Source organism: Parasteatoda tepidariorum, chromosome 4 (assembly GCF_982258835.1).
Source record: "Parasteatoda tepidariorum strain Cologne lab strain chromosome 4, Ptep-v5.0, whole genome shotgun sequence".
In the NCBI taxonomy this organism is placed as follows: domain Eukaryota; kingdom Metazoa; phylum Arthropoda; class Arachnida; order Araneae; family Theridiidae; genus Parasteatoda; species Parasteatoda tepidariorum.
In genome coordinates this window covers 63364201-63391674 of record NC_141758.1, presented here as the reverse complement: position 1 = coordinate 63391674, position 27474 = coordinate 63364201, and the positions used below count along the sequence as shown (strand labels likewise).

Sequence of the window (27474 nt, the reverse complement as noted above, 5' to 3'; positions counted from 1 at the left end):
TTTTTTTGTTCCTGAAAAGTATTTACCCCGACCTGCCCCAATTTAGGGCATACGGGTAAATGTTTATTAAAATTCAAAAGAACAGTACAAAACATAAAATACATAAATTACATGGCAACAGTCCATAAACAGAAATCAGTAAAAACAATGTTGAGTAAAAGTAAAGTTCAGTTAAAAACTGGATCACAAGATAAAATGTTCAATAATTAAAAGTTCGTTTTTAAATTGGAGTAGAGGTTTAAAAGTTCAAAAAAGTTAAAAATCAGCTAAAGCAGGTGAAGTGTTTAAAAAAGCAGTCAATATAAAATCCAATTAGAGTTTAAAAGTTCATAAAAAGTTAAAGTTGATTAAAATCAGATGTAAATAGTTAAGATCAACCAGAATTATAAACACTATGAACTGCAGGCTCCGAGAATTACAGGTCTGCTAAAACACCTTCAAGAGTAGTTTTGATGATATTTTTAATAATTTTTCTACAGGCCAACTCTGCGTAACATTGTTGAAGGATCTTTTCAACAAGGTGGTCGCCACGCAGTGTCCGGAAGTGGAGACAGGGATAAATTAAATGCTCGATAGTCTGTGTTTCCCCACAATACTTGCAGCTTTGATTTTTATTAAAAAGTCTATTTTGATGATCTCCGAGCACTCCGTATCCAGTAGGAAACTGGTTAAGATAAAAGTCGGCCTGTAATCTCCTGATTGATGGATCTTTAAGGAAATAATAAGTTTGCCTGCCCTTTCCGGGGTCCTGCCATTCCAGCCTCCGTGTTCTTAAATTTTAAAGTTTCTCACTAGATTTGATTGGGGAATTAGAACTCGGGACCTCTAATTTAATCTGACTGAGACTTGGCTGCCTGATACGCCTCCTCGTTACCTACTTAACCAATATGTGCCTTTACCCAATTACAAGTAATGTTAGAACGCCACAGGAGTTTAGTGTTTTCGATTATTCTGCTTTTAGGAGTTGGATCATTAAGTGCTTGCAACAAGGAGAGCGAATCAGTAAAAATCGTTGCATCTGGATAATTCAGTTCTGCTCAGCTGTAAAAACATTGCAGTTGTCAGAGAGCCTAGTGGAGTCCGCCCTAATGGTGTTACCATTCACTTTCATAATAACACCATATCCTGTTCTAAAATAATTGTTCTCTTCGTTATTTTCCTCTTCGGCAACCTCCATTCTAGACCCATCAGTGAATATTTCAATCCCGCTGGATCTTTGGGAGTGATTTACCACAGGGCACCGAAACCAAAAGTTAGGGATATTTTCCATCAGGAGGTTGCTCAATTTGGATTGGTCGATCGATGTGATTTAGGATCGAACCCAAATCCTCCAATTTCCAGCTCCATTTTATTCTTGTAATTGCAATATCCACCCTGATTTTGAGGTGGATGGGCACAACTCCCGTCAGTATCTGGAGAGCATCAGAAATTGTTGTACTGTATGCTCTAGTAATGGTTATTAACGATGGTCTTAGAATAGTTTTGAGTTTCTCATTGATTTTGACAAGGTTCCTGTACCAGACACTGCCGGCGTATAAAACGATCCTTTCGGTGGCCCTGAGATAGATTGTTTTTAAAATTGACGGTGTGAGTCCCCAAGTTTAATGCAATTATTAAAACTGTCGACTTTCTCTCTGACGTGGTTCAGGCAGCTAGTAATATATACAAAACATCAAAAGAATAAATCAACAGCCAAAGATCTTACAAATTTGTACATACATATTTGTAATACTTTCATAAAAGATGGATGTACAGTGTTTGCTGCTGAAATATAAATGTCTTTACATATCTCTTGAAAGCTTTTTTATCTTCTCTAACTTTCCGTTTCTTACTTTTGCTTTCTTATAACGCTTGAAAGGATAGCTAATGATAAGAATAACTGTCTCTAAGAAATCATATACAGCAACCAATGAGATTCCAAGCCAAATTCCAACATAGCCACCTATGTTACTGAAAGCCTCTACATTCTAAAATATATAATAGCCTGCATTTATTATTTTTAATTGCGAAAAATATTGTACTCAACACACTATAAAATATTTATGCGAAATGAAACTTGATTAATATAATCTAATGAAACATTATTTTTTTAGTGATTACAAGAAAATATATTAAGTTCACAATGAAACATTATGAAACGACGGATTAATTAAATAGAAACACTAAGATAAGTTTGAGCAAAAAAAAAAAAAAAAACAGGATTATTTTTTTCACAATAAAAAAAATGTCACCTTTTTTTCGGGTGTTCAGTGCACGGAAGAAAAAAAACACGGACCATCATTTTGAATAACTTTTTTTCTAACGATCGGATCTTCATGTTCTGGGACTCAATCCAAAGGTTTAAAGGGGGTGACCTCAAATATGCAAATTAATTAGTGCAGACGATAATTTATGTCACAAATTCATACAGAAAAACGTATTTTTTCTGAATAAACAACTCTTTTTATTGATGAAATCGAATTTCTGACCCCAAAATATAGGAGATGATTGCCGCAATCTGGGAAATGTAGTCCCAATAGTTTGGTCAGCAGAGCAGTCTCAAGTTTGAACCCCTTAATATTAATTTTAAGAATTGTGTATTTCGTCAGATTTCGAGAACTTCTTAAGCGAATTTAAAAACTTTTGACCACAATTCTAAAATTCGTTTAACGAAACATAATTCCATTTATAGTTTTTTATTATTTTATTTAATAGTAGTAAAAAAAATTTAAATAGTAAGGTATAAATTTTTTATATCATTTTCAAGACTGCAATTTTAGATTGCAAAATACAAAATTTGAGCGAAATCAGCCAAATAATTTATGAGAAATCGAATTTCAAAAAAATAATTTTAAATTTCTTTGGCATTAATTAATTTGTACATTTTAGGTCACCCGCTCGAATCATTAAGATTGATTCCTAGAGCGTAAAGATCTGATCATTAGATCAAAAGTTACTCTAGGTGGTCTGTTTATTTTTTTACTCACTATACAACTTTATGTTAGGTTTTGTTTTCCTAATTGAAAATTACAAAACATATAAATTTAAACTGACGATGAAATAAAAAATTTAGCGTTCGGAACTTAGCTGAAGAACTGCTAAACTTCTAGAAGACATGACCTTTAACATATCACTGAAATACAGATACAGATATAAAAAACTAAAAGGGCAATTTTTTTTATGAATTTTAAACAAGGGTGCTTTCAAAAAATTCTCAATTTTTGCATTTTTAAATGTTTCTTTTTTTCACGTTTTTTCTGTCTTTTTTTTACGCTAAGCTTTGTTTTGCTGTGCAAAAAAACTATTTAAAAACTTAAAATCATGACAGAGAGTAAAAAATTTAAAAAAAAAAAATTCAACGTAACAAAAAACATTCAATACTTGACTTTTTGATTGTTTTGCAATTATTAAGTATAAAACTTGTACTAAAAAATATCATTCGAGTCTATCTGTTGCACGCTGAAAGGGAGTTTTAAATGCTGAAAGAATCTTCTTTATTTGTTAACACAGTGATTTGTCTTGAAATTGCACATCTTTTTCTTTCCAAAGAGCAAATTAAATGAATTAAAAAATTCACAAAAGTAAAATAAACAAATTAGATGTTGCCAGATATAAATTGTAACTCTTATATCGAAATTTTTAAAAAATAAAGGGATCAAGTGAGATAAAAATCATATTTATTTTTCAGGTTATACAAGTTAAGGTTATTGTTATATATTGTTAACAAGTAAAAGTACTTCTCATTTTTTACTTTATATTTAGGCACACGTAAAGTGCGCAAATAATAAATAAATAAAACGACCATCCTAAATATCTTTTGATCTACTAATCGGATCTTCACGTTCTAGAACATGATCTTAATGGTTTACCTTAAAAATGCTAATTAATTAGCGCAGGCGATATTTTATGTTACGAAATCCAGGAAAAACCATACTTTCTCTGAATAAACATATGTTTTTCCCCCGACAGATTCAGATTCTTGATCTCCACAGTATATAGGGAGTGACCGTAATCTGGGAAATAAATATCCCTACAGTTCGGTCAGGAGAGCAGTCCAAAGTTTGAACCCCTTAACGTTAATTTTACCTTTCGCGTAGTTCACCAACTCACGAGAACCTTTTAAGCGAATCGAAAAGCTTTTGCACACAATTATAAAATTCGCTTATCCCTAGTAATTATCCATGCAAAATATAACTTTTAGTAAATATTTCTTTATTTTTTATCCTTATTTAATAATACTCAAAAGAGATTTGTAATTGTAAAGCATATAATTTTTTTACATTAATTCAAAGAATGTTAGTTTAAATGGTAAATTACATATTTTGACCGAAATCTGTCGAAACGTTTTTGGAAAATCGAATTTTAAATAAATTTATTTTTCAATATTCGATTTCTCGAGAACTATTCGTCCGATTTCGCTCAAATTTTATGTAGATAAAAATCTAAGGATTTATATTTGGTAACACCTAGTTTTCTTCTCTTATTTTTTTTTATCGTTTTAAATTCGTGTTTTTTTTTTTTTTTTTTTTTTTTTTTTTTTTTTTTTTTTGACGTTCCTACATTTTGTAACGTGTTTTTATTTTCTGAAACTACGAATAAAATGTCAAGAAATTTTTCTTGTTAACTTCCATTTCAAATTATGTTTTAATATATCTAAAATAATATGTAATTGCGTCGTGATTTTTTTAAAAAATAAAAAAAATGAAGAACTTTTAATTAAATCTTAAAATTTTCCATTCCCTGACGTTCTCAATACATTTTTCTACATACTTTTGTAAGCTTGAAATTTTAAGTCATATAATTTGAACAGCAAAGCAAAATTCAACATAAAGTGAAAAAAAGCAAAAATAAAAGAAATTAAAAAAAAAAATCAGTTAAAATTGCTGTAACATTTGAACGAATTGGAATTGATCAAAAAGTTCTCGTGTTAAGTTCATAGACAAAAAAGGCTCTTTCAGCATATCGAATTTTATATCTGTAGTTGCAATCATGCTACAAAATATTGATAAATGTTCTAAAATATGAAAAACAAAATTAACTTTCACCTGAAATTTGGGATTGTATGTATACGTTGTTGTTTTCATGCCGTCCAAGTTTATAAATATCGTAATATTTTGGCTGAAATAAAGAAAATTTTATAAATTGAATTATATATTTCATGAAGAAAATTAGTTTAATTTTAAGGATCTTTCAAAATACTTACGACTTTATTCAGGAATCAAAAGTATTTACCTCAGACTTTAATTTCACCAGGTGATACTTAATAATATGTTCTCTTTTTATTATTTTTATTTTTAAACGATTTTACAAAATTTAAGTTTACCTTTTCTAAACAAAGTTCATATGCCAGAGCTCAGGGCATAGTGCATTCGCCTCCCATTGAGGTAACCCAAGTTCGAATCCTAGCAATGTCTGGCTGTTATGAATTCTGCTCACAGCTCGCACAACCTCAGATCTCACTTAAAATACCCTCAGTGGTAGACGAGTTTCGAGTTAGAATTCCTTTGGCGTGGTGTCAACCATGAGAGGTTTGCGATGTTTTCTTCTCCATGTTACACAAATGTGTTAGAATTCAATCAAAACGTCCTCCTCAAAGACTACTTTGTCCAATGCTTGATCAAAGAGTTTCTTTGTCTTTTGGATAGGGTTCAAAATTACAAGGCAACGGAGTTGAACGTTAAATTACGTATAGTCAGGATTCGGCTGTTCAACGCCTGTCATGAACAAAGCTCCTTAAAGTTTTCAGATTAAAATGAAAATAACAAAAGAGAATTTTAAACCTTGATTGTTCCAAAAAAGCTATGGGATGGAACGGAACAATGTGGATTATACAACACTTTAGTTACTGATTACCTTACTTTACAGAAAATTGAATCTAATTACGAACGTGACGCTCGTGAGCACTGATAAAAAAGACAATGTCAACTGTTAGCTTTCGGATCTCATGATAGGTATAGCAGAGGTAAGAACTATTATATGTATCTTAATGTTAAACAGGAGTGTATAATATATATAGCAGTAATAAGGTCGGCAAAAAATATTGACACTGTCAGTTACCATATAACATGGCGGGATATTGAGATTTCCAAAAGGCTCTCTTGGAATCTGCGTTGTAACTGAGAATAATGTTAAGATGGTTGGAAAAAATCTACAACGAAAGGCTCTTTTAGCCGACCTGTATCAGCGCAGTCATCCTAAGTGTCAGTATAGAAGAAGTGGAGAGATGGGATTAGGAAGTGTTATTCAATCAACGAGAAGTGAAATTAATATTAAGGGAAACAAACTTTCGACAGAAATAGACAAAATTTTGATTCCTACAGAAAGTATGTGTTAATGCTTAGAAAAATACGTCACAATTCAATTCAATTAACCAGCTTGGCTAGGCACGCACCTCGCACCATATATTGCATTCCAGTTAATAAAAAATCCATCACTAGACCACAAAGTTATTAAGTGTGTATGACTTTTTTTATGTACACCTGTATTTTTCACACCCCACCTTCGAAAGGAAAATTTTTTCCCCCCATTTTTTAAAAAGTTTTGAAGTCTAACAGACGAAATCACGTAGGAGATTGTTCAATTGGAAAATGTATTCTTCATGAAAAAGGGAGAATTTATTCAATTTTATGGTAGTACTTCTCAGATAAATTGACCGGAAATATCTGTTCCCTTTTGAACCATAGTCTCAGTTCATTGAATCCTAATATCGAATAAGCTTATTGCAATCTGGACAAGATAGTAAAATTGAGTAAAATTATCTTGTAATTAAGTTTAAGACAGCTTATTTTGTTCTATGATATGGCTCAACTTGACAACCATTAAAATGTAACAAATTTGTATCATACTGTGTTTCAACGCTCTCTAAATCTTCTAACATTTTGTAGCTCCTGTAAACGCTAATAAAAAAATCTGTTATATAATTCAAAATATCATGTAATTACGAATATCTGTTGCACAAATACTTTATAAGCTCTAAGAATTAAAACTATTAATATTTAAATTGTTACTTACGTGTGAGCTGGTTCACGGGGACAACCATGCTAGAAAAGAAATCAGGTTATATATATATATATATATATATATATATATATATATATATATATATATATATATATATATATATATATATATATATATATATATATATATATATATATATATATATATATATATATATATATATATATATATATATATATATATATATATATATATATACATGTATATATATATCTTCTTTTTTAATATAATTTAAATTTTTTTTTTTTAAATTGTCGTTTGCTATTTTTTTTACTTATTATTTCCACCCCCCTTTTTTTTCTCTTCATATGTCTATAATTTTTTCTTTATTTTATTCTTCATTTTGAATTTATCTAATGGGTTCTGTTTGCTTGCAGCTTAAGCGCAATAAATGAAAATTATTTTTTTTCTTAACTTTCATCGTGTTTTCTTGTAATTAATATATATATATACATAAAAAGACTGAAAAAAAGATGTTAGATTATGTAAATAGAGGGTAAATAAATAAAATAACATTAAAAAAATGTCATGCAACGTAAGGTCCAATGTAGCAGCGTCATATTATTATCATTGTATTTGTATTTACACTTCGTAAATCTACTCTGCAAATAGCAAAGTTGCATGCTTTATATCGTGTTATAAAAGAGTAACGATATTGAAAAAAAGTATAGATTTGAAAAGGAAATTTGACATTCAGCACATTCAATTCTTTAGAATGAAAACAAATTAATCCAAACATAGTAAAAGTAAGCTTACGTATAAAACTGTAGAGTCTGTTACTTCTCTTGTAACTTCAAAATGTTCTTCACTAACAAAAGCAAAAAAAAGTTTTTTTTAATTCATAATAGATCAAGTTATTCGTCAACACATCAATTATAGTGTACTGACATTTCTCAAATACAAATAGCAATGTAATAGTATGAGTTTATATAATCTTTTAAAAAATTTGTTAGGAGAAAAAAAGCATTTTCACTGTGTTATCATGAAAAGATGTAGCATACAAATAAGATTGTTATAAGATACTTTCGGTTTCTCTAATCATTCATTTCTTGAACAAAGAGGTAGAATCTATCTATTTCTTTAAATTTTTTTCTGTGCATTTTGAACTACATTAAGTTAGTGGGAAAAAAATCTGTGTTCCGATAAGTGTGTATGATCAATTTCAAAGTAATATTTTGAAAGATTTATGTTAATAGCGGAGTTGATATCTTGTCAAGTTATCCGATATCATATCATGGTATAATTTCTCAAGTTGTATGTTTATATTTACTTATTTCGATATTCGTTTTTAGAAAGTGATGAAAATATTATTCACCATTGGACGTCTCTGAAATGCATAAAAATGTGTTATTAAAATTTCCTTTTATTAATGCATTGATTGTTTATTATACACCTTCATCTATCCTTATCCAGCTTTTTTTCTCTCTTGAATGAAAGATACAATTTTTTAAAAAAAAATAGAAAATGTTTAAAGAAATTCCTAAAAATTTAAATTTAAAGCAATGGTAGATGGGTTAAGTAAATAATATAAATATTAAAGTTTTGCTTTTATTCTATTTCTTTTTAAATGTAATTTATTTTAATTTTTTAAATTCAATTTATTAAAGTGTAGGGTCATAATTTTCGCCTGATTCCTTAGCTTTAAATATTTGGAAGAAGTTAAATTTTTTTATTCGGAATTCTGTAGTTTAAAAGAATTTTAACTCATAAATACGGTAAAAAAAATTCACAATAATTAGTATTGTATTAAAATTATACATTGTTTAAAATCAATATTAAATTATTACATAAAAGTTATAAATTTTTAATTTTGGCATTTTAACATATTATTGGATATTTTTACTTTGTACTTCTTCGTATTTTGGAAACGAAATAAAAATCAACAAGATTCATAATAACAAAAGATACGTATATGCCACAAACTTCTTAAACTTAAATAACGTAATTTCTATTGACCTTTCTTATATTTTTTTTTTGTAATTAAAAATTCTCAAGAACGAAGATAAAGCAAATTATATTTTCAAGTAAACATTCGCTTCGTAAAGGCATCCAAAAAGAAAAAAATGATAAAAATATTGCTTATGTGATAACATTATATCAAATGTTGTCTAGTGTATATTTTTTATAAACAATCGTTCTTGTAAAGGTGCTTACGCAGAAAAAGTTTGAAATATTCTTTTGTAAGTGATAAAATTATACCAAATAATATGAAATATATCAAACGTCATTTCTCAAAGAGAATAATGTCGCATTTGGATACAAAAAAATTTTTTTAAAAATTTTTGCTCCACTTCAGTCTGTAGTTTTAAGTGTATCAATTAAGAAACTGATATGAATTTATAGCGAAACATTTGCGACTTAAACAAGCTTTTAATACTAAATATTATTGCTTAAGATTAGAAGATGTAATTGAGTTAGTTGCTAATGTTACCATTAAGTGATATAGGGAAAAAATATCCAATTCAATGCTATAAATGGCGCTTCATCTTAGCTCAGACTTTATCATAAAATCAAATTCCATACTTACTAACAGGCAGGATAACAATTCTGTTTTTCACATTCTACAATATCATTTTCTGGCATTTCCACGCCTAATATATCTGTGTTCATTATAAAAAAAAATCACTTTATTTCTCATTGCAAATCTTATTAATTTTTTTCGAGAAAAATAAAATTCAACAATTCATTTAGGAAAAAGAAACAAGTAAAACATTCCTTATTTTTCTTCCTGCTATACAAAATTGGTCTATTTATATAAAAGAGAGCAAAATATTAAACTTATTACCATTTTTTGTTGTTGTTAAAAATTTGTCAGGCTTTACGGAATTAAGACAAAATTTTCACTATATGAATTAAAAAGCAAGTTCTACGACAAAGTTTTGCACTATAATAGCTGTTGTAAACGAAATTAACTGCGCTTGTGAAACTTTTAGTCTTCAAAGTTGTAATGAAGTTTATGGTAACGCCAATTTGAAGTTAGGAAGAATTAGTATAGAGAATCGGAATTAAATACCGAAAGAAAAAGTTTTTCCAGCAAATTTCGACTACCATGAGTTGCGTCAAGCAGCACCATCATGACAGATGAATTTGGGTTGGTAGGTACTTATATTTACGTCGCACTTTAGCTGCACAATAGGCTATTGGCGACAGTCTGGGAAACTTCCCTGAATATGATCCGAAGACATGCCATCGCAATTTTGATCCCCTGCAGGGAGGATGACTATCCAGCTTTGGTAGCCCGACGATCTGCGCGCGAAGTCGAGCACTTTACGGTAGATGATTTTGAATACAGTATATATTTGCTTTGGTGATAAGAAATTCAAAAATGCTTTTTGTTTAATTTTATATCGTAAAACCAATAAAGAAAGTAGGAAATAAAAATAGGAATTATTTTAGGTAAATTAATTCTGTCGGTATCTTACTTTTTTGTTTTATTTATGATTTCATAGTGATCAATATTAATTAAGTCCTAATTTGCATTTTCCCCAGTACGAATAGCGAATACTCAGTATTCAACTAAGTGAATACAAACCGTGTATTCAGGCAGTAATTAATATTTTTACTTTAGTAAATAATATTCACCTCGTCGTCAGCAAACAGTTTTTGTTTAACGTTGTTGTTGTTGCTTATCCTCTTCTGGCCTGACGAAGTCAGACCAGATCTTTGAGCCCGTTGACCTGAGGAAAATCAAACACCAAAAGAGGAGTAGAGTAAATGTCTTCCCAGAGAAGACCAAGACAGTTCAGGATGTGATCGGCGGAAGCCCGGTGTAGATGGTATTTAGGGCAGAGGGGGTAGGTTTTAGTTCCCTCAGAAAATAGTAAACCTTTAAGATGGCCGGTAGCTAGGCGGGAGATGGTGGTGCAGACTCTCCTTTCAAAGGGAAGGGTCAAAGAAGCTCCAGGCTTATTTCCCTTGTACCAATGGTGGGTGGGGGGAATCAACCAGTCTCTGAGAAGCTGGGATTTCTTCAGGGAGTAAAGTTCAAGATAGGTAAGATCAGAAGAGGTAGGGTGCGGTTGGCTGCAACCCTGTTTAGCTAGGCTGTCCGCTAAATCATTACCATAGATACCGACGTCAGAAGGAACCCACTGCAGGTGAATATTATGTTGGAGGGAAAAGAGTTTTAGGCTTGTTTAGGTCCGGTTGTTGGTTGTAGGGGGCTGCGGCTATCAGAGAATATCCAAAGGTCTTTAAAATAAAGGTCATTTTGCATAACAAATTCCAGACCCCTGTTGATAGCCAGAAGTTCACTTCTGAAAACGGAGCAGAAGTCTGGGTTACGGTTTAACGTTATTTACCTAATTTGTTCATCTCAATTTAAATTCTTTCACCTTGCGCTTAAAATTACTCGACGTTAAATAAAACTGTTAGTTTAACACTTTTTGTTTTTAGAAAACTGTTGCCTATTTTAAGTTTTATACAATATATTTATATATAAATATACATACTATAAATATACATACTATAAATATACATACTATAAATATACATACTATAAATAATAAATATGCATCATGCAATCATATGCTTTCAAAGGGTGGATAATTCAAGAGACTTTGGCTTATTCAGAAAAATATGGTATCTTATTGATTTATATTAAGTTTATTTAACAGCTTGCATTGGATTTTGGAATGTATTGCAAGGGTGGCTTTCCATGGTTGCAATTTGGTACAGATTTATCTAGCCATGAAAATATGAAAAAACTAAGCCTTTTTCGAATGCCCCTGCTATTTAAGCAGGGATTCGGAAAGGAAACCGGTTGCAGGAATATCCCTAACTTAATAAAACGTCATTCAAATGGGAAAATTTAAAGATTTTGATATGTTCCTAAGATGACGCCATTCTGATGATATGGAATTTTTGGAATTTTTTAAGAATTATTACCCATTAACTTCAGAAAATAATCCCTTAATCGGCATCTTGACTTTTTATGGCTCTTTGTGAAAGAATGATATCTGCGTCTTAAAAATAGAAGGCGAAATCTATTTTAAGCTTTTTGATTTAAAATAGAAAGACTCGTATGAGGCATTCCATATTACATGCATATATGCAGAAAACTTTAAATAAGCGAACAGTTTTTTAAAAACTCAGAGTTTGCTCCCTCACGCAACGCCTGTTAAGTTCAAACTGGGTCATTGGTCATCAACCTTGGTCAAGCGTGTTTCTTAAATCCATACTAGTACATAAATAATGGTAAATATCTAATATTTTTATTGGTTGAAATATTTTTCTTATAAAAATACCAGAAATTAAGATTTTTCTTAATTAATTTTTTTTTTAAATTTCTAGTGTTGGCTTAAAAAGAACATATTTGACAGCCTTAAAACTTTTTTAAGTCATTTACTTGATTTTTGTGACTTTTATCATGCGCATAAGACATCATAGTAGTTTTTTTCCTTCAAATTTTAGTTCTAAAGAAAACTAAGTTATAAAGCTCTTTCCTTTATTTTACAGAAGTATTTGCATTTAAATAATGTGTACGTATTTTTTAAAATCTCGTAAAAAAATCATAATCCTCAGTTAAAATTTTAATAAGTTACGAAAAGTCAAAACAATGTTGTACATTGATGCCTTCTCAGTGAAATCAATACCACTTAGATCCCTATGTAAAAATAAAAAAAAAATGTGAAATCAAAATTCAGTGCAACTTCGGGTGATTCCTATCATCCAGAAAGATTGCTTGGAAAACTCAGTACTCTAAAATAGCCAAAAGTGGTTAATAAAATTATACACGTTTAATAATGACAGTTTTTATTTATATTTATTTAATTAAATATAAGAAGAAAAATAATTGTAAATACTTGTGAACAGCATTTTTTCTTAATCGATCTATAGAACACAGTAGAGTTATAATAGTTCATAATTTTACATTACCTTTATAATTGCACATTTTTTCATGTCCCGGATACCCGTAGTAACTAGGGACACAGTTACGAACAGCCATACTAACGTTCTTTCGGCATTCCTCAAAGCATTCCTAAAAGTTTGGAAAAATCAATTCATTAGATTCGGTTAAACAGTGTTTGCCCGTAAAGTAATGACAGAGAATGGATTAAAAACATTGTTTGTGCAAAAACTACGCACAGTAAAAAAAGTTCCAACATAGGAAAAAGCAAACAAGTTACAACAAAATTCTCTAAGCGCTGTAAAATAGAATGCGTCGCAACATTCAAATGTTCAAAATGCAGAGAAAACATGGAAAAAAATAAGTATAATATAAGAAGAAAATTATTTCGAAAAATATATATAAAAATCCGGGTAAAAGGAAAAGAAAAACAGATATAACCTCTCTATCGGCTCACTCGACTATATCCAGAAAAAAGAGTGCTTTCTAATATTGTATCAATATAGCCAAAGCAAAATATATCAATACAATAGAATGAGGAGCACTCAAAAAATTACAACAAATAAAATAGAAGAAACAGCACATCATCAGGGGAGACACTGTCTGCTAACACACAGGAGCCTTTCTTTTTCTTCAGCTATTGGGAATTTTAAAATTTCCTTAGAGAATAATAATTTTTCCTTCAATTAGTGTAATAATTATTTTTTAATCCGATGAATTTTAAAGACGTTCAACTAATTCAAACGATATTGGAACCCGTATAAATAGGCCTATGTGGTAAAATTTAGAATTTTTCTTGCTCCCGAAGAATATTGTAAAGTAGAATAAATAGGACTTAGTCTAGAAAGTTGAAGAGATTTATTGAACACCTTCAAAGTACAGTGAAAAAAGTAACTGTGGTCTCGGCGTGAAACACCCTGTCTTTTATAGGAATAATAACGAAACAGGAAATGATATATTAGAACAATCTAGAAACTTCTAGAATCTAGAAGATATAGAAATAATAAATAAAAGCTTATTTAGAAAGTTTTAAATTTTCTTAAAGTTCTGAGGATCGAACACTGCATCTATGCCTTTCCAAGATGACGACACCAAACTCTCGGCCACGCTGACACGTCAATGTAAAAGGCAGCACTTACTAGGATTTTTTTTTTTTTTTTTTTTTTTTTTTTTTTGCTTTCAAGTTTTCGAAACTATAAATATTTCAAATTTTTTTTTTTTTTTGAAGATTTGGCATTTGATATTTTGTTTTATTTTGATTTGGTTATTCTAACTGTAACTTTATTATTCATTATTAGTTTCATTATTAGTTCTTTCTCTGTGCATTTTTGACTTGAGTTTGTATATCATTAAATTATCGTAGCATTTTCTTTTCTTGTTTTGAGCTTTTCAATGCTTTTTATATTTGCTTCTTTTTATTAGTTTATCCATTATAGGGTCTCGGGGAACAGTCAGTTTTTGGTATTACCACTGACGTCAGGAAGGCTCCTGTGTGTTAGCAGACAGTGCTTCGCCTGATGAAGTGCTGTTTTTGTTAACATACATATCCTTAGAAATTCTTCTTTTTTGTGTGCTTGATTTGTGTTTATAACTTTCTAAATTGCTTAAATTAGACAAATTTGGTTTTAGGTGCTTTTAGCACTTTTCCATTTTGACTTATTATTATTTTAAAGGTTATTTTCTTAATTTGCTTAAATCAGTTTCATTCTTCGATTAGATAACAATGCAATTATTCATAACATAATAAAAATTTGTTTCTGCATGGGCTACCTATTCAGAAATAACTGTTACAAAAGCTTCGCCCTAGCATTTTGAACTATATTTTCTATCACGTACTATTTAAAACGAGCATCGTAGGCTGAAAACAGAGAATTACTCATATGATTATTTTCAGCTTTAATTAATAGTCTGTGTTACGTATTTAAATTCAGATATGCAAAAGAAAATTGGAATCCGCAACTGCAGAGTTAAACATGTCAAGACATGTGTCGACTCTCTTGTCCAGTAGTGAGAAAATTAGAATTTAAGTGGCTCATATACGTTTATCGGCCACTCTTTACCTGATTTTTCTTCCTTTTTATGTTAAACAATTGAAATAAACAAAAACACTTTCATGAATAAATAAATATTATTTACTTTCTGGTTAGTGGGGCCATATCCTCCTCTTGTTTTCCATCTTTCTAGGTAATCTACGCAATTTGTCTCATAAGGTGCAGGTAAAAGTTTTTTTACTACCTGAAACATATATGCACTTGAAAAAAAATGCAGTTAAAAAGATAAACTAACTAAGTGTTATATTACATTTAGGAAGTTACTTTCAAAATAAATGAACACCTTTTTAAGTCGAAATTCATGTACCGTGTTGACTTTCATTGGAAATCCATAGTGGAACGGATTAAGAATATGTCGAGGACTGTGAATGGAGATATGTACTGAAGCGAATTCATAAAAAGAAGGATACTCTTCAATATGAGGAAACACACTTAGAATATATTCTAGAAAAAAAAACATTGAAAATAATTGCAATACAAATTTGTTTTTCTAGGTATACTTTTCCTGATATCAGCAAATCAAGGGCAAAAATGTTATAACGACACCATTACTAAATATCTATTGCTTAACAACACCATTAAGTACAGAAGAAGGGAAAATACCATAGGATCTATTTTACCTGATAGAAAACTTCATAGTTTCGAAAATGGGCTCCTATTTTTGATGCACGTAAAACAGGTTGACTATCACTTCAATTTTATATATTTTTGAAGCGTATGAAGGTTATAGACAGGGACAGTGATGACGTATTTCACCCCGCCTCCTTCCAAACGCGTTCCAAACATTTTTTCGAAGGAACCATTTCAATGGCATTTCCTATGTGAATTTAAGACGGCAAGATTTTTAGTTAATTATTGAAATAAATAAATTTATATAGCGCTTCTAAGGGACATATTCCTAATTTATGTAGTTTTCATTATACGGGGTATTCAGTAGATTTTACGAGTTAAGTGCATTAAAGCTTTAAAAAAGTTTCAAAATGGTTATCTTTAATTTTGATGTATAAAAATTTAAGCGTCAGTACTATTTTTAACTCTTGTTTCATTTTTATAATAATGCCTTATTTTATTTAGAATTTGTTACATATTCTTAACCTACATCTAATTTTTTTCTTTAGTTATGGAAAGGCATGCATTGTTTTAAAACGTTCAGAAATGAATTTTTAATCTATAATTAGATTGTAATTATCAATACTAATGTCTGTTTATTAAATTATATCTGATGATTAAATTTGTAGTTTTTGTAAACTTTGTTTGCTTAAGATTTTCTGATTATTGCTGCTAATTCTCATAAGCTTTAGTTTTTAACTATTAAACAGGAATAAATTATGTAACTAACTTATTTAATATGTATACATATAGTTAAATCTGCACAGAGTTTTAGTTTAAACTCAGATTTATTTTGACTTGAGATTTTTTCTTGTTTGTATTTATCAGTTTTTAACAGTAGTTTTATGCATTAATTTTTTGAAAAAATTAAGATACCTTATTATTAAATAATTAATATTAGATTATTTCTTAACGTAACTAGTGTAGTGCTATGTTAAAGTGTAGTGTTATGTTAAAAGGGTCAATACTATGTATAGTTTCCAGAATTTTAATATATAGAATAGCTAAATTATTTTAGAATTTTAAATTTCTAATTTTCATTTTAAAATGTGAGAGGAACAATTTTTTTTAGGTGTTATATATGAATTTATCTTAAAATCTCAGATTCCTATTTTATTCGATAAGAAAGTGCAACATGAATTTTTTTAGAATTCTTTAAAACATACTTATCCCATACATAAACTTTTATTTAACATTCATATTTATTAATCTATGTATTCACATAGGTGTTTAAATTTTACTTATTTAATAATATTAATTTCGCATGCATTTCAAATAAATATAATTCAAATTTTTAATAATTTTTTTAATTTAGAAACTTAATTCTTTAATGTATGTATGCATATTTAGTTATACAGCTTTTATTTTGGCAAATGTTACTGTTATCACTTTTTATAGAATAAAATTTGCATTTGACAGTATAAATCAAAATTTTTTAAATTACCTTCATAGTAATATTCTATTTGTTGCAGTGAACGTAACATTCAAGTCATCCATATTTATTTCATAATTTGGTTGTAAATATGTTTTAAGACCTGTCAACTCGTTTGTTTATATAATTTTTTTTTTTTTTACTTCCTATCATTTTAGTAAATTTACCAATTAATTTGAGCTATTTTAAAAACGTATATCTAAAATGCTTTATAATTTTCACTAATTTATCTGACTTTATTCATGCTTCTTACATAACTTTTTAATTTGTTTTAAAATTCTCATAATTATTTACAATTAATAAGTTGTCTCAATATTATAAAAATAATTGATTTAATATAATATACATATTTTAAGAAAAATTAAACATAAATTAAATAATAAAATTCACAAATTTCCGGTTTCCAGATTATAAATACAATTTATATGGTAAATATTAAATACAAATTCTCTCAATCATATATACAAAAAGTTTTCATAATCATTTGCAATTAATAAGCTATTCCAATTAATGTCATAAAAAGAGATTAACGTAATATTAATATATGCAACTCTTTTTCTTGCCATGTCAGTGGTTAAATTCGACTCTATATTAATATATTCAAAGATTTAGTTCACCCTCTTTTAACTGCATGAGAAACGCCATATTGTTTGCTCCGTTCAGAACTTTGTTTGGAACGAGGAGAGCTAGTGACGTCGTTGATGACGTAGGACTAACCCTGTCTATACCTTTCTTTCAGGTAATTATCTCTCCTCTTCAATTTCTTGCGATTATTTAACAAAGCCATTGTATTGTGTTGCTTTGTAATGGTTGTATTGTGTCGCATTGTGCTGGTTTTATTGTGTTGATTGTTTGCGTTAGTTGCATTGTATTGTATTGCATTGTTGTATTGTGTTGTATTCTATTGGATTGAATTATATTATATTGTTGGTTGGTTGGTGTCGTATCCTCTATTGAATCATATTTCATGGTGTGCTTGAATAGTTTTTGTTATTTCTATGGCATTAAAAGAATACAAATCCTCTTCTGTGGGGTAGTTTGAGAGGTGAAGGCCTGCAGCGACTGCAGGGCAGTTAAAAACATGATATGGTGTCAGTTCCACGTTAAGACAATTGCCACAGTTTTGATATTTTCTAGTCCTTTCTGTAGAAATTTTCATGTTTTTATGATGTTTTGTTCTTAGTCTGATGAGAGTAGTGGCTGTCTTCCTATCGATGTTAAGATTAGTTATTTGATCGGTGGCTTTGATTTTTAAAGGGGTGAATAGTCTTGAATTTGCAAAAGCATTTGCATCTGCCTGGTTGGGATTTAATTTTGATTGAGATTTCTGGCATTTTTAGCCAAGGAATCAGCTATTTCATTGAACTCTAGGTTCACATAGGCGGGAATCCACTGCAAGAAGCATTTTTTCCGGAGACGCTGAAGTTGTCCAAGTTGTTCTATGATATTCAGGATTAGGCTTGAGGTACCTTTGCTGAGGGCCTGTAAGGCAGACCTGCAGTCGCTGAAGATGGTGATACCACTAAGCTGCTCCGAAGGTTCAGTATTATATTGTGTTCTTACTTTAAAAGTGAGTCTTTTGGGAATAATATGCTATTTTCATAACTTCTGTGATTTTGAAACTGTTATTTATGATTGTTAGGAAAGTTAAGCATATTTAAAGCTAGCGCTCTCTATGCTTGTTCTATAAATGACGCAAAACGTCAATGTGGAAAAATGCCGCAGTTTTGTTAAAATGAAATAATTTTTAAATATTTTAAAACTACTCCAATGCTCTTTATCTGAATTGATAAAAATTTGCAAAAACTGAGAATAAGTCAATGATTTTGATAATTTTCATCTTGGAGGTTTAAAAAAAAGCTTAATAACTTTGAAATATTTGGATTATTTATCCGTTATAAATCCCAGATAATTCTTCATGGCAACATAACACATATAATTTGAAATCATCGCTTTGTTTCAAGAGTAAAGCACTTTAATTGTGGCTTTACTTTATTTTCCTTTTTGACAGACGTTCGGAAAACCATGCTAATAAACTTACCTGAGATAGAAGAAACTTTCTTAGGTTCAGTTTCTGGTCGTCCGATTAATGTATTAAAGGTCCAACAGCTTTCAACGACGTGTTCAAATCTGGCTGAACAGCGCATGTGCTGATAGTATTTTAAGCTAAAATATAACATAATACTTTGTTATAAAATTCTGTTCAACTTTGAAACGTTGTGTGAAAATTTTCAAGTTATAATAATACTATTGGTCCATTGATCGCAAGAAAATATTTCAGTTATAATAAATGTAACAATGCGATGGTTTTAACTAGACTCCAAAAACCTCCGAAACAAATTGGGGTTATCCTATTTAAGCTGCATTTGAATGCAAATCAAAAGTTTTAGTTAATTTGGCTTCATTAAAGTTTATTTGTTAGAATTTATGTTTGTTGGAGCGTTAATGCTTAAGCTATTATTAATATTGATTAGTTTATTTATCTTTAAGTGAGATGTTACAGCAGTTATTTGCCATTAAAAACATTTAAAATTTATGTTGGAAATTTAAAATATTTCTAGAAACAACACTTATGTATTTTTAAAAAAATAACCTTTTTTATATTTTTGTTACAAATATTATTATTTGTGGAAAATGATGATACTGAGTTTTGACAGCGGCAACACATCATAGCCTAGATTAACCAAAACAAGAAATTTTTCAGATGAACTTGTAATTTTCTAAATGACGTTTTCTTTTTTGTTGCTTTAATTGTGGTTGATCTTTAATTGCTTAGCTTAATAGGTCAGGTTTAATTTATAAAAGCTTAATTGCAATGAAAACAATCACGTTGTTTCACACAGTTATCAATAGAGCCCCTGGTTTCCATTTCTAAACTCCTTTTTTCGATCCGTCACTCCACGTTGATTTCTCTTATGCTTGCCTGATATTATCAGTAGAAAATAAATTATTGCTTGAAAGAGCAAAAAATCTAAGAAATCAGAATTTGATATAACAGAACTGTTGTTTTTTTAAATATTCTTTTGTAGAAATAGAATCGTCGATATATTATTTTATTACAATCCCCAATGTTAACTCATTGAAAAAATGCAACTTTCAAAGTTTTTTCCCGTACAAACTAACTGAGCATTTTTTTTAAATTTTGGGGATTGGATGGTAAAATCCCTTTTGCATAGACTATCCATATTTAGGGATACTTGATTGACAAATAATTTTCATTTGACATTATATTAGAAACACATAGCCTAACTCTACTTTTTATTGTAATAGCTTACGGACAATTTATTTTTTTAACACAAAAAATAGGATACCTAATGTTTAGAGAATACCCTCTGATGTGGAATAAAGCTACTTACTCGCACTCTTCTTGAAGTACTTCCGATCCATCGGTAAAATAACATTCCTCAATAAATTCGTCCCATCTTTGCAACAACATTTCATAATCTTCATAATCCATTTCATTAATTTTCATGTAAGTTATGAAATCAGGAACCTTAAAAAAAAGTTGGGGGGGGGGGAATTAAATGTTTTGTTGACAAGTAGAGTCTACGATAAGAAATTGAAAAGAAACGATATTATAAGAAATTAAACTAAAATGCCCTGCTAATAGACTAATGCCTAAATATACTAAATGCCTAAAAAAATATCTCTTTACGCCAGGAGATTAGTCAGCCCCAATTCTTCTTACACAAATGGAGTGGAGGAAGAATCAAGGCAATTTGGATATGGAATGTGTAGCAGACATCCCACTCTTAGTCCATTGTTGGCCAAACGTCATCGTCAACTACACCTACAGTGGATCGATCAGCGAGCTTCGACACTGAATCATGGGGGATAAATAGAAGACATTGTCTGACTGATGAATCACGTTTTCTCATTGAACAGGGTACGCCGTCATGTCAGGGCACACCCTCTTCCAGACGAGCACTTGCTTCCGACATGGATAGCAGGTCATACAGGCAGGCGAGTCGATTGTATTATTCTTTGAAAGACGTTCTCATTACTGACTCTGGGACTTATAGTTGTGATAGAAGGGATGCTGAAAGCTGTGGAATATCTAAACATATTTGCATATCACCTATGCCATTACAAGTTGCAGCTGATTTGAAAGCCAACTGTGGCGAAACATGTTATTTAGTAGATGGTCATGATATTTGCGCTTTACAATGTATTTTTGACTAGTAAAGGCTCATATTTTTGCTTTCATTTTGAAGCCTGCCTAACTATGTTTCAGAAGATAAGCGCAAGAATACACGCGATTGTGTAGTCCTGATATTCTTTGATACATTGGATGTGCTATTGTTTCTTCTTCCAGCATTCAAACTCGATTATTCGATTTAAACGATAAATTCGTGCGTTAAAAGATACATAAATCTTATTGAATCTATTTAGAACTCCTTTCAAACTATTACTTCTGGCCCACAGTCTAATTTTGTTAAATTATCATTAATGGTTACAAAAATTAATGTAGTTTCGATTTTTCAATAAGTTGTCGTGCTTGGTACAGGGATGAAAAATTACAAATTTTTAATTTTTCTGAAAATCTTCTTGAAACTTTTATTTTGAAAAACCTGCTGAATTTTTTGCTTTTTCCACAGTTTTTTTCTTCAAATATTTTGAAAAGTATTTGTGCATCAAAAAATATGCATATATTTTTTTTTATTTATTAAATTATCTTATATTTGAGATCAATTTTAAGCTTGTATCTTCAATATTTTCATCATTGCATGAGAATAACAAAAAGGTGAACTAAATGATAAACACTTTTTAAAATAATTATCGTAGACATATCTAGTGAATATAGATTTTGAGTTACAATATATAAGAATATTCATTTTTAATGATGGTATTCATTATAATTAAGAGAATGCTATAAGATAGATAATTAAGAGAGATAGATAATTAAGAGAATGCTATCTTGTTCGCGCAGAGTAAAATTCCATTATTTCCGATTTATTTTTTATTTTATCTCTAATAGCTGGGGCTATAATAAAGAATGGGAACAAAAAAATCTTTAAACAAAAAAATCAAAAGCAAAATTAACAACCGAAGGTTATACCCCCTCCCGTAATTTTTCTCGTTTTCCATAGTCTAGCTAGTTGATTTCGTATCCCCTCAAGTACGCAGGTGATATTTGTCCATAGACTCATTTCTTTTTATCACACAGGGGACGGACAGCCTCAGTAAGAATGTCTATGGGATACAAATGTCAGCAAAGTAGTGATGCCCGGTAAATAGACGAAAGGCAGATCACTGCCTTCCGTATTTGTGTGTCAGTTAATATCTCAAAGGCAATTATTCCTTAAAATTTAGTTTCTATTCTATTAGATAAGAGTTCATCTTGGTATAGCATAGCACCCTTTTTCGACGACTCCTAAACCTTTGTGCTCCAGTATTTCATTGATCTTTTCATTTTGAGAAATACGCCTCTCCCTTCAATCCTCAATGTGCAAATACTTCCAAAGTCATCCGTTATCATTCAACATGTTTTTAATCTACGAGATGTTCTCATCATTCACATCAAAGTTTTCTCAATTGTCTGAACAATCCAAGTACCAAATCAGACTTTGTTGGAACGTCAGACTGCAAGAAAAAAACCTTAGAAATTGAGAATGCATTGGGAACTCAACTGCATCTATTCTGTTTGCAATGTCATATCTTGCCGGTACAAATGTGTGAAGTTTGCACAAAGGAATGTTATGCTTCCTGAAAAAAAATGATAGAATTTTTTAGTTAGTTAGAGTTGCCAGAAGAATCTAATTTCCCGTTCTCTTTTCTTCTACGACTCGTTTGCTCAAACTGACCATTGAAAAGTACTGCACTGTAAGCTTCCAGATAAGCCCTCGTTCCTAAAGTTTGTGCAAGCGTTCTTGAATTTTACAGAAACTGCTTTCAATACTTCATTTTTTTAATGTCACTCAAAATAGCGTCTAGGACGTCAATAAATGTTTTTTCATTATCACAGCCTTATCTTCTCATCGATGACTCTCACATTAATTTGTTCAAGTCAATATGAATCAAATTACTCATACTATAAATCAAAGAGGACTAGAGGATGTAACATAAAAAGCTTCTAATAATCTTTTTTATGTTAGCTTCTTCGCTATAAAGCAAATCCTAATTAATTATTCAAATCGAACTGCTTTCTCACACTTTTAAAAGCCACATCCTGTTTCTAAATCTATTTTTGGCTGAAGTTCTAAGATTTCCCTCTTTTCCCTAAATAGAGACATTTTCGGATTTTTCGCAAGACTTTCCCTGCCAGAAAGACTGATCCTGAATGGAGTTAACATCACTTTTCGCCCGTGTTCCATATGAAAATGATGTAAATAAAATACTTCTGATTTCATTAAAATCCTGTGTCTGTTTTCCTGCTCGGTCCGACTGCATCATTTTACAAGCCGGCAGGATGATCATTCGCAATTTTATATAATTATTGAAAATAGAGGTGGTGAAATATTGTTACTTTTGAAGCAATTGATAACGAAAGAAGGATATTTTCTCGCATGTAAAAATTGAAATTATATTAATTGTGCTCTCATCACGTTTATAACGATGTATTTAGCAACTTTTTAATTTTTTTTAATTGATTCAGTAAGATTATCAAGCATACTTTTCTTTCTTTAAATTACAATAAACTTATTCCAATCTACAATTATTATTAACAGGAAATTTAGTCCTACTTGGTAGATGACTAAATATGAATGCATTTTTCATAACCTCAAAGTAGCATTACTGTAACATCTATTCCAAAGAAACTATGAAGGTGGAAGATCACTGCAGTTATTTACCCCAACTATAACTATTGTTATGTCAAACTTTGTTGGTAGTATTCGCTTTTTAGTTGATTTTCGAGCAACAATTTACCTAGAATTTGAAAATTTGATTTTTCTTTGAAAGGAATTTTAAAATGAAAAGAGCTCGATTGGAAAAAGTATGGCAGATACAAACTTTGTAAAGAGCAGCAAATAACATTTTCTTGTCACACATACTTTTCAGATATTTGGAAGAAACTGGAAAAGGCCAAAATTTTAATGTTTTCAAGATGGCGGTGCACGCGAATAATTGGAAAACTTGGATTTTTCATCACATTACCAACCAATACAGCATATGAAAAGAAAGAAAAAAGAAAAAAACAAAACTAACCAAATTTTGTAAATGTGCAAGACTTTTTGGGGAAATTTGACAAAACAAGCTATGTGATGCGTGTTTCTCCACGATGCACCAGTTTTTCGTTTCGACAAACGATGTATAAAAAAGCAACATATTCTCAAATTCGCCTTTTTTGTGTGAAGGCCAGAAGATTAAACAATCATCCGATTCTGAAGCGTAATAGAACTGTTTAACATAATGTATGTCACATAATTTATTATCGTAGTTTATGCTTGATGAAATTTGGCATGGTTGAAGTATTGGAGGGGTTAATATTATAACAATGAAACCTCTCGAGAGCGACCACTCTCTGCTACACAGTAAAATGGTCGTTAATGGAGGTTGGTCGTTCTTAGGATTTACCTTTATTGACTTCAAAATGCTATCGAAGATACACGATTTTTCTAAAAGGACTTTAATTTTATTCCGCGCCATTTTCTTGGTGCGGAAATGTCACTTGTGCTGGTGTTATGAAAACCTGATCTCTGAAAAAAATATAGCTTCCATAAAAATGATCCCTACTTATATAATTATGTGTAAATATAAATTTACCAACTATGAGGGAGAGAACTACTTATATAAATAAAATAAAAAAAATTTTGTGTTTAAGTTTGCATTCAATTTTACGTAAAAAAATCAGTTTGCTTAAAACAATGAGAAGAGATTTGTTTGTTTGATATGCTTAAGCTATTTCTAATTTAACTTTCTACTCTGAAATTTAATAGTTGATAGCATCGTTTCTAGTGCTTCCTGACTACAACATGAGTTTGCAGATCTCTTACCAAGACATCAAAAACAGCTCTCTAAAGAAGAGTCTCAAACAATTATTTTAAATACATTTTTATCTATTTATTGGTTTTGTTAATATTTTTTGTTGTTGATATTTTATCGTGTTTCCTTATTTGGCCTTTCTCGTATTTGATGCAGAGGTCTGCTCGGCCACTGTGAGTTGTTTTGGTGGTCTCTTTTAAATGATTTCTTCAACACAAAGTCAATGGAAAAATTTCGAAAAATAGGTCGAAAAGGTCGTAAATAGAGGTGGTCTTTCCCGGAGGTTTCATTGTACTATCATTATTACTTCAGCTTTTTCTGATTAATCTCGGTTCATAAAATTACAATAAAATTTTTTAAAGTATTTAAGATAATTGTAACTTTCTTCTTTAGAGTAAACCAAAGCAAAAACATACCATTTTATGCAAAATTACCTAAATCTAGGTTGCTTTAAACAATGAATAGACAGTGGTTACTGAGATTTTATATCAGAGACCTTTTTCAAGAAAATCTGCCTGGTCTGTCTGCTTTCTCAATGCGAGTATTATCTGTACTCACATTAAAAACGAAGTAAAGATTTTATTTGAGTTGATCTGAACAAATTCTAGGGCTAGATCGCACTAGAACTTTACGTCTTGTAAAAAGCATAGGTACATAGATGTAAAACTCAGGATATACATACGTAACTAGATTTTGTAGCAAATCGCTAATTCTGAGTCAAGGAAAATTTGGACAAGTAGTTAGACTAGAAAATTATCCCTTTACCACACGAAATAGATTCACATTTAACCTCCTAAGCCTATGAAAATATTTCCTTTTTTAAAAAGATAATATTACGTACTAGAGTATCTTCCAGAATTGCATTATTGCACCATCTTCCATCTTTACATTCACACGAATTTGAATCATTGTATATTGAACAGTGAGGCATGAATCTTGAGTCGTTACAAATTCGACTTCTGTATAATCTGAAAAAAAAGTACAAAAGCATGTTCAAAATTATACACATTAAAATAAAGTAATACCGTAATAAAAATTAAGTAAAGATCCTTAGCTGGAAATAATAAAGGTTATAGATAGTACAGTAACAGTAGCTCAATTAATGTCTGGACTCAAACATCATAAAGAAAACTTTTATGCAACTACAAAATGTAATTCACGTTACTGTAGTAGTATTTTCTTGTTATTACGAGTTAGAAATTCGTTGGGAGTAGGAAAATTCTATCTATGGAAATAAGATTTCAAATTTTTAATAACTTCATGATTTTATTATATTTTTTTTTAACCTTTAAGTCTTCAAATTATTATTCTGTCAAATTATAACCTCAAAATATTTTAGAGAATCTTATGCACATTGGTAATATGCACAGTTAGAAAATTATAATCTAGCTAACATATTATTTTATATAATAAATTTCATAAAATTATTGTTATTTTTAGTTGTTGTTAGTCTAGGTCAAACTGATAAATGAAAATGACCTAGTTTGTAAGGATAAAATCTAATCATTTTTATTTTTAAAAAAAGACAGTTATACAAATTTTAAATTTTTTTTAAATATTGGATATACAAGAAACTATGAAAAACAATTCAATATGACGTAAATAATGCTCACTGAATATATATATATATATATATATATATATATATATATATATATATATATATATATATATATATATATATATATATATATTCAACTGAAAAAAATTTTTTTTTTCTTAAATACCAAGAATTATTTATTAGAATAAAATATTTGTCATACAATATAAAAAATATTCAAATAATGTATCTCAATCATAGTGAATCTATATAATTCAAATGGATTTAACCTCATTTTGTTATACGTACAAGATGACGATAAGATCATATAACTAAAGACAAGATAACTGTATTTTGAAAAAAATCTGATATTCTTTCAAAAATATTAATGCTGTTAAATGGATTTATTGTTTTTATATTTATAACATGTTTTTTATTTCAATTGACAAACACATTTTCATTTTAGTATTTTAAAAATTAAACAGCAATTTTAAAATATTTTTCAATTATGTAATTGGTATCTAAAATTTTAATTAAAATTTCTTTTTAAATATAACTAATTATACTTAAAAGCTTTTATTATAAAATATCAAATAACATCTGGTAATGACTAGGAAGTAAAAGATTGGAAACTTTTTGTAAAAAATCTTTTTCTTTGAACAATGTTAATAATGTCCATAATGTTTTAAATCACAAGTCATTATATGAAGCATTGACTGAGATTGGATAGCTAATTTTTTTAGAAAAACTCTGAAATATTTAACGTTATAAAATATTATACCCGTTTTTGTTACATATTGTGAATGAAGGCTCTTCCGTTTCTTTAGTTGTTTCCACATTAACGTCAGCAATCGTTTTGTACTGCCAATAAAGATCCATGAAGTCCAAAGATTGGTAGATGAACCCCGTCAAACAAGCGATGAGTACCAAAGCACGAATGAATTTTTTAGTAGGGTTTGCAGCAACAATTATTTGCGGAAGACCAGTAACCATTGAATTCTGCAGTATATCAGTTGCATAATTGCCGAAACCTTGTTTTCGTTTTCTCAACATAATTGAAGTGTTTCAAATC

The 27474-nt window shown here is 29.7% G+C and overlaps 1 protein-coding gene across 1 annotated transcript; it reads right to left on the bottom strand.

Annotated features, from left to right (window-relative positions):
• Positions 1 to 27474, bottom strand: LOC107447351 (degenerin deg-1-like). Its single transcript, XM_016062235.4, has 12 exons — positions 27184 to 27474; positions 25704 to 25830; positions 20296 to 20432; positions 18981 to 19105; positions 15182 to 15342; positions 14984 to 15082; positions 12877 to 12979; positions 9527 to 9599; positions 7756 to 7807; positions 6991 to 7019; positions 5025 to 5097; positions 1 to 1967 (listed from the first exon to the last, which is right to left on the bottom strand). Exons 1-12 carry the CDS (start codon positions 27453 to 27455, stop codon positions 1782 to 1784), a joined length of 1437 nt encoding a protein of 478 aa, XP_015917721.3. The 5' UTR covers positions 27456 to 27474; the 3' UTR covers positions 1 to 1781.

Coding starts and splice junctions, on each gene's coding strand:
- LOC107447351 (XM_016062235.4), bottom strand. CDS start 27,455: ATGTTGAGAAAACGAAAACAAGGTTTCGGCAATTATGCAACTGATATA. Junction 19,106..20,295: donor GTACTTCAAGAAGAGTGCGA/GTAAGTAGCTTT, acceptor GTTATATTTTAG/CTTAAAATACTATCAGCACA. Junction 15,343..18,980: donor GAAAGTTTCTTCTATCTCAG/GTAAGTTTATTA, acceptor TTTTTTTTCTAG/AATATATTCTAAGTGTGTTT.